Here is a 7,662-nt window from a genome sequence, read left to right as displayed (position 1 = left end):
AGCATCTCTGTGCAAGCAAGCACAGGTTCAAAGTGCAAATAAATACATGCTTGAGGGCTCCCTGTGGGAATGGAAGGTGAGAAAAAACAAAGGTAGAGACTTGGTAAACATACTCAGCCCGTCTGGAAGGAAGAACAGGTTTGCATGGGATGGGGAGTTGGGAGAACGTATCACCACTCTGCTTTCTGAACTCTGGCAAGTCATCTGGGCATCCAGCCTTCTTGCAGACAAAAAGGATAGATCTCATTGAGATGGGAAGGAGATCCATTTACTTAATATTTGTTAAGTGTTTTTACTTAGGTGTAGCCTAATTCAGTCATCTCTGCTCCCAGGCTTTCACAGATGTGCAGAAGGAAGACAGTGTAAATGCCAGTGAATAAGAAGCTACTCCTCTCATGTAAATTCTGGACTCTTCCTCTGAATCTTATGTGGTGTCTGTATGTATATTCACACACGCACATGCAACACATTCATGCGTAAGTATCCAATCTCCAAGTAGCAGGCAGGTGGCATCGAAAGGACAGTGAGAAACTGGGGAGAGAAGTGCTCCTGCTATCAGTAAAATAAGGCTTCTATGGGGTGAAGAGGGGTATTTTCACTTTTCCCATATGTAGGTCCATTCAGAAAAGCACAAAAGAAGAGTGTTCATCCAAGACAAGCACATTTTTCTACAGAGGCAGATGGGTCTTGTTATGCAATTCCTTTTATGATGGAGGCCCCAGCGTGAAGACATTTGGGGACTCCAGGTCCTTTGAGGGAGAGAGAGAGATTTCCTGATCAGACCAACAAGGGTTCCCTGTTGCATTTGGATGTTGACTGTGAAAAGCAAAGTGAGTGAAGTTTTGCTTTGCTTGACTGAGCTTTACCATACCAGTTATTGTTTTGAGAAGTGAAGAGATACCTACTACATCTCCTGGGAAAGTGGGAAGCAGCTTGCTTTGGAAGAGACTGCTATTGCAGCGAAGTCCTCAGCACAGCTCTCTATTTTCGGCTCTATGTATTCACGTCTGCTTGAACTTCCTCTGCAATAACAGCTTTGTGATTAAATGACTGGAATAAATGTTTTCTGAGCATCTGGGGATGGGTACAAATGTAATTTTTTATTTGTTGATAGATAGTGGGGTAGCTATTGATTTATATATGATATTAAATACTCTGGAGCAGGGAAGTGAAATATTATTAGTATTTTAAAAGAGAAAATGGTTACCTTGTTTTCTGCTTTTAAGCACCTGTGAGCAGTGCTATTCTGTTAACATTAGACCATTTGAATGCTTTGAATTATTTAGGGATTTTCAGTACAGACTGATGAAATGTAAAAGCTTTCCTAAGATAAATCAAATTTGTTAAAAAACCCTACATGTTCTTCCTTGCAGTCCTTTATTGTTACTCATCTGTGGTACTTGCCTAAAGGAAATACAGCCAAGCAGGGAGTTCAATTAAGAAATCTATCTGTCTGCTTACCTATGTATCTGTTTGTCTCTCATTCTTACTCTGAGGATAATATTACAATTGCTAGACATTACATTTTTATAATCTTTATTTCAAGCGAGGCTCTCGTAAGCATCCTATTTCAGGCAGAATAGATAATTATCCCTGTTACAGCAGAGTGCTAGCTCTATAAAGAGACAGACGAGAGAATTCAGTTAGCACCTGAGCGAGTCCCTATGGAGCAGAAGCAATGAGGACCAAGGAGGGACTCATCCGTGTGGGTTTTCTGCTGCCAAACAGCAGCCCAGCTCTTGTAGTCACTCCTTTGGTGGAGAAGCTAAGAAGGTCACTATTCTCTACTTTGTCCCTTATTTTCTCAAAACCCGTAGGGACAGGATGTTGCTGAAACCTCAGCGTTCTGTCAGTGCACCTGAAAACAAAAGGATTCTTGTGTTACCAGTGAGGACCAGTGGGTAGATGCTCAACTGGGCTCTTTGTGAAGAGACATAGCCTGAAAATGGATTGATAACCCTGGAGGAAGACAAGGAAGAGATCTGTCAAGGAACATGCTTGCCCCATCCCATCCCATCCCATCCCATCCCATCCCATCCCATCCCATCCCATCCCATCCCATCCCATCCCATCCCATCCCATCCCATCCCATCCCATCCCATCCCATCCCATCCCATCCTATCCTATCCCATCCCATCCCATCCCATCCCATCCCATCCCCTTCCCCCCTTCCTCCATCCCAGAAAGCTTTCCATGGAACATCAGGGAGGCCAAGGGCATAGACAGGTGAAGATAGAATCCTCCATGAAGAGGTTTCATGGAAGATGTCCATGGGTGACTATGAACCATGCCTGCTTCATAAGACTGGGGACTGGAGAACACAGGTAGGGACAGGACGTGCTGCACTTGTCCCACATTCCCTTTCCCTAACACCAGAGGTCAGACACAGTCCTGGAGACAGCAAATCTGTTTGCTGGCTCCAAGGTTTACTCATCCTTCAAAGCTGTTCCCACCACAATGAGTCCAGTGGTCCATCAGCCACCACACCATAACCTAGAGGACAACCTGATCTAGTGGGTGGCATTCTGCTCACAGCAGGTTGGGACTAGATGATTTTTAATATCCCTTCCATCCCAACCATTTTATGATTCTATGATTCTAGGTCTCTTGACCTTTAAAGACCTTTCCAACCCAACCATTCCATGGCTCTATGATCTCTAATGACACTTCCAACCCAATCATTCCATGACTCTATGATCCAACCCAATTCATTCTGTGTTTCTAAGATCTTTAAGGTTCCTTCCAGCCTAATCATTCTATGATTCTATGGTTCCATGATTCTGCTGCTAGGTGGCTGAATCTGCTGCAGCTCCAGGTGTTGCAAAGCCACATTTGTTCCCTCCTGGCTCAGCTAACAGCTGGGCAGATCCAGTGCCTTGGCAGCCCCTGCACTATCCATCTGGTATTTTGGCAAGAAGCACCGGGAAAATGCTCATCATGGACTGAGGACATCGGAATTGGGGGCTGGTATGAATCGGATCCCACTGAACCTCCTTATGTTTCTGCCAATGAAAATCCATCTGTCCATGACGTGACTGAGGAGCAGCAAGAGGAGCACCTCTGTGCTGGGTGTGCGTATGTCGTCGCCTAAGACAATAATATCATTACTGTCAAAAAAGGATTTCCGCAAAACTAGGTGCAGTGGTCAAGAGAGGATGGGTTGGTTATTTGGTATGGGCTGCAGGTAGAGATGAGAACGTAGGAAGGGAAACCTGCAAAGAAGAAGATCATAGAATCATAGAATGTCTTGGGTTGGAAGGGACCTCAGAGATCATTGAGTTGGTTGCCAACCATTGAATCAGGCACTACATCAGGCTGACCAGACCCCATCCATGACCCTGGGCACCTCCAGGAATGGGGCGCCCACAACTTCTCTGGGCAGCAGTGCCAGGGCCTCACCACTCTGTGAGTGAAAAGTATCCTCCAACATCTTATATGCGGTATACATAATAAAGATATCTGATAAAGATATGTGGTTAAGCAAGTGATATGATGGGTGATGAGTGAAGGTACCTGGTAGGAAATCTTCTGCTTGACCACTGCAGCAGCACACAAAGCCCTCTGCCTGCTGCACTCAGCCAGGTCAGGAGGGACCTGGCAGAGGTTTAACCAGTGAGAAAATCCCAGGAGCTCCCTAATGTGGACCAGAGAGAACTTGGAGGGACACTGATAGAGCGTCCAAAGTGATGGAGACACCTGAACACCACACAGACCTAGAGTTGGACTAGATGTTCTCCAGATGTCCTTTCCAACCCCTACGATTTTGTGGTTCTGTGATGGATTTGGTGCATGCGAGCGTTCCTAGATGTCCCCAAAGGAAATCCCCATGCCACCAGGGCCACCCAAAGCACCAAGGACATCCCCATTGCTGGGGAGTTGGACCACACGGCCTTTAAAAGTCCCTTGCAACTCAAACCGTTCTATGATTCTCAGCATCAACCAGGATGCTGCTTACAAAAGGACCTCGACCTACCCCGTATGACGGAGATGTTCTTCAGTGCGATGGAGTGCTCCCAGTCCTTGAGACGCAGGTCCTCCGTCACGTTGCCGAGGATGGCCAGCTCGTGCTTCAGCTGCTCCTCCATGGCGATGTGGATGAGCCGCATCCGCCGGGCGTCCTCGGTGGCATTGCTGATCAGTACCTGCAGGTCCTGGATGCGGCTGTGGTGGACGTTGACATCGTAGGAGAAGGTCCTGTTCATGGCATCGGCGGCTCCGCTGACGGCTGTCACCTGCTCGCTCAGGCCCTCCAGCCTGCTGCCCAAGTGGCTCAAGAGGTGCTCATGGTGTTGCAGCAGCAGCCGGCTGTTGTTGCCTTCCACTGAGAGCTTGTAGAGCTCCTGCTGGGCTGCATCGCCCTGCAGGGCCAGGCTGTCCCACAGGTTGGCCACGGCCCTATCGGTTTGGCCAGCCTGGGTCTGCAGGCTCCACAGGAGGCCTTCCAGCTTCTGCAGCGAGCCCGTCATGAGGAACAAGGAGTCCGAGTGGTTCTGGAGAAGGTCCTGGAGCCTCCAGATGTGATCCATCACATCCCCTTTCAGAGGGAGGTGCAGCAGCTTCAGTTGCATGTCCCGGAAACTCTCATTGAGGCGGTTCACGTTCCCCATCAACGCCTTCAGGTCCTCAGGGGAAGTCTGCGGCCTGGAGACTGCGAGGGAGAGAAGGGAAAGGGGCATCAGGAAGCACCCCAAAGAGATGGGGCTTGGCAGAGGTGTGCACATAGCATTTGGGCATCTCCCATTCTGAGATGCTCCACTGATCCATCTATCCACCCATCCATCCATCCACTCATCCACCCATTTGTCCATCCACACATCTATCCATCCATTCACCCATCCATTCATCCATCTAGCCATCCACCCATCCATCCACCCATCCAACAATCCACCACTCATCCACTCATCCACCCATCAACCCATCCATCCATCCACTTATCATCAGAGAACCTCAGAACTCCAGGGTATTTGGGGCTGGAGGCACCCCTGGATCCTTCTGGTCACCCCCCACACCACTGCAGGGCTGCCCAGAGCAGGGTGCCCAGCACCATAGCCAGGGGCTGTGGGAGATGCCCAAGCAGAAGTCCCCTCAGCTCTCTACTCCCTGTACCAGGGCTCTGGCATCTGCCTGCACACCAGTGCTGCTGATGGGCAGAGAGGAGCTCCTGGGCTCCAGGCTACACCCAGTGCCCCTGAGCAGAGCCCAGCCCTTTCCCCTTGCACCTCCTGTAGGGATTTATGGCCTTGGTGGGATCCCTCTGAGCCTCCCTGCTCCAGGCTGAGCAGTTTCATTCTGTGCCTTTCCCTGCAGCCAACTGGCTGCTAAAAGTGTCCGCTTCCCTTTGCACACACAGATCCCTCCCCAGACACAAATCTCCAAATTGCTTCTGCCCCTGCAGAGGTTTTAATTTTAATTTAACAACCAGGTTTCTCCCCTGGCTGGAACACAAAGCTCTGCTCTGTGATGCAGCCCAGTGGGTTGGCTCTGTGGTCCTTGTGGAGGAGGAGAGAGGGAGGGAGGGAGGAATGGAGGGATAGAAGGAAGGACGGAGGGATGGAGGGAGGCAGAGAGAAAGGGATGGAGGGAAGGATGGAAGGATAGAGAGATGGAAGGAGAGACGAAGAAATGGAGGAAAGGATTAAGATGGAGGGAAGAATGAAGGGAGAGAGAAGGGGATGGAAGGAAGGAGTTGGAGGGAAAGAGAGGTGGCAGGAGAGATGGAGAATTGGAGGTTAAGCATAGAGAGACGGAGGGAAAGATGAATGGAGAAAGAGCTGGAAGGAAGAAGGCAGAGATGGAGGGAAGGATGGAAGGGTGAAGGGATAGAAAGATGGAGGAAGAGAAAGAAATGGAGGGAAAGATAGAGAGAATGGAGAGAATAATGGAGGGAGAGAGAAAGGGATGGAAGGAAGGATGAAGAGATGGAGATAGGGATGGAGGGAAGGAAGCCATCCAGTTGGGACATCCATCTGCCCTCAGGCCCCACCTCTCCCTCCAGCAATGAGGGAAGCAATGAGAAGCCCTGGAGCCCACAGACACCTGGAGACAACGTGTCCCTTGTGTACTGTGTGCAGTTCCCATCCCACCTCTCCACGCACACAGCCCCGTGCCAGCAGCCCTGTGCTCCCACAACCCCAGTGCCATCAGCCACTGCTGCCAGTATGGTCCCATTGCTGCTGCTCCTCCCCTGCTGTTGAGAAGCAGATGGGAAAGAGAAGCCTTTGTCCCGAGAAAAGGCATGAAATATTGAGCCTGATAACACAGTGCAAGTCCTCATCCTGACCCATCAGAAGGGAGGGGAATGGCTGTGAGTAATGAGGATGAATGTGACACCACTCATCAGACAAAGCTGCAGGCACTGGGCTGAGCCAGAGGAGCACAACATGGGTGTGTTGGTCCCACAGCCTCCCCTCCTTGTTTGCTTTTGTTTGCTTGAAGGCTGGACCTGGGAACTGGCGGGTGTTTATTAGCGCTGCCAGGAGCCTGCAGCACGCACACAAATGCACACACACAGCTTGTACACATGCACACACAGATACACTAATGCACGCGTGCACACAAACACACTCATTTATAGAGCACAGCTGCATGCACACAGTGTATACACGACCCACACGTGTGACACTACCAGTGCACACAGTGCCAATGCACACCCATCTGCACACAGCACCTGGCAAGGCCACCCCAAATACCACCCTGCTGCCAGCTCCAGCACGAGGCCTGGCAGCGCTGGGGCTGAGCTCATGGTCCCCAAAGGGCTCGGCAAGCAACTGCTCCCTCCCCGCTATTGTGTTGTTGGGACACATCGTCCTTCTGGCTGCTGTCCCCAGCATCTCCTGGCTCGGCTCCCCAACCCCAGATCCTGCCCTGGGAGCACCCATGTGCTGCTATGTCCTGCTCTTTCTCGTGGAATTGAAAGTCTTTCCCCAAGCACTGCTCCAGCTGCAAGCTGCACGGTGCTTGCACTCCCACGCCATGCACACGTGCAAGCACACAGAAAGGTGCAATGTGGAGCGGGTGCATGAGGAGCTGAGAGGGAGCACAGCCAGCACAGCTGACCCCAGGAACCAAAAGGATGCTCCACGGCATCGTGCTCAGCAATTGAAGTGGGGGAAAGAAGGTGGAAGAAGGGGATTTTTGAGGCGGTTGCATTTGTCTTCCCATTATGAGGTGCCAAAATGTGCACGCGTGGCAGTGGGGTGCAGCTTCATCCACCAGCACGGTTGGATGCCCACACCAAGGCACTTCAGTGCATGCAGAAGCCAGCTGCAGTGCTGGGATTCAACCAGCAAAAAAGCTGAGAGCAGAGTCCATCAGAGTGCAACCAGCTCAGGCTCCGTGCTCTTTTAAGGCACGAGGAGGGCTCAGCTGTGTTTTCAACCCCATAACCCCGAGCTTTGTGTTCCCCAACCACGTGCCCTCAGCCCCAGCGCGTGCCTGCGGGCTGATCCCACCCTGCAATCCATTCCCCCTTGGCAGCCCCGCTGATCTCTCCCTTCCACATCGCCTTTCTGCCGATGCCTGGAGGAGCCAAGCAGGAGGGAGTGTGCATCCCAGGGGTGCAGCCAGAAAACCACTACAACAAACTCTTGCAAAAGAGGATATTAAAAGCAGGCTGCATTTAAAGCACCGTGCCTCTTGTTTTTTTTTTTCCCTGCCTTTTTT

At 50.9% G+C, this 7,662-nt stretch overlaps 1 protein-coding gene across 1 annotated transcript in view; it reads right to left on the bottom strand.

The window, feature by feature from the left end:
* Positions 1-7,662, bottom strand: part of SCARA5 (scavenger receptor class A member 5) — a 19,656-nt gene that overhangs the window by 8,035 nt on the left and 3,959 nt on the right. The window contains exons 4-5 of the mRNA XM_010708135.2: positions 3,974-4,648; positions 2,951-3,087 (exon numbers count right to left, since the gene is read on the bottom strand). Coding sequence (XP_010706437.1) covers positions 2,951-3,087; positions 3,974-4,648 — 812 coding nt within the window. The remainder of the gene's footprint in view (positions 1-2,950; positions 3,088-3,973; positions 4,649-7,662) is intronic.

Source organism: Meleagris gallopavo, chromosome 2 (genome assembly GCF_000146605.3).
Source record: "Meleagris gallopavo isolate NT-WF06-2002-E0010 breed Aviagen turkey brand Nicholas breeding stock chromosome 2, Turkey_5.1, whole genome shotgun sequence".
Classification (NCBI taxonomy): Eukaryota; Metazoa; Chordata; class Aves; order Galliformes; family Phasianidae; genus Meleagris; species Meleagris gallopavo.
The sequence above is the reverse complement of the archived record's forward strand: the minus strand, read 5'-3'. Positions and strand labels throughout refer to the sequence as shown.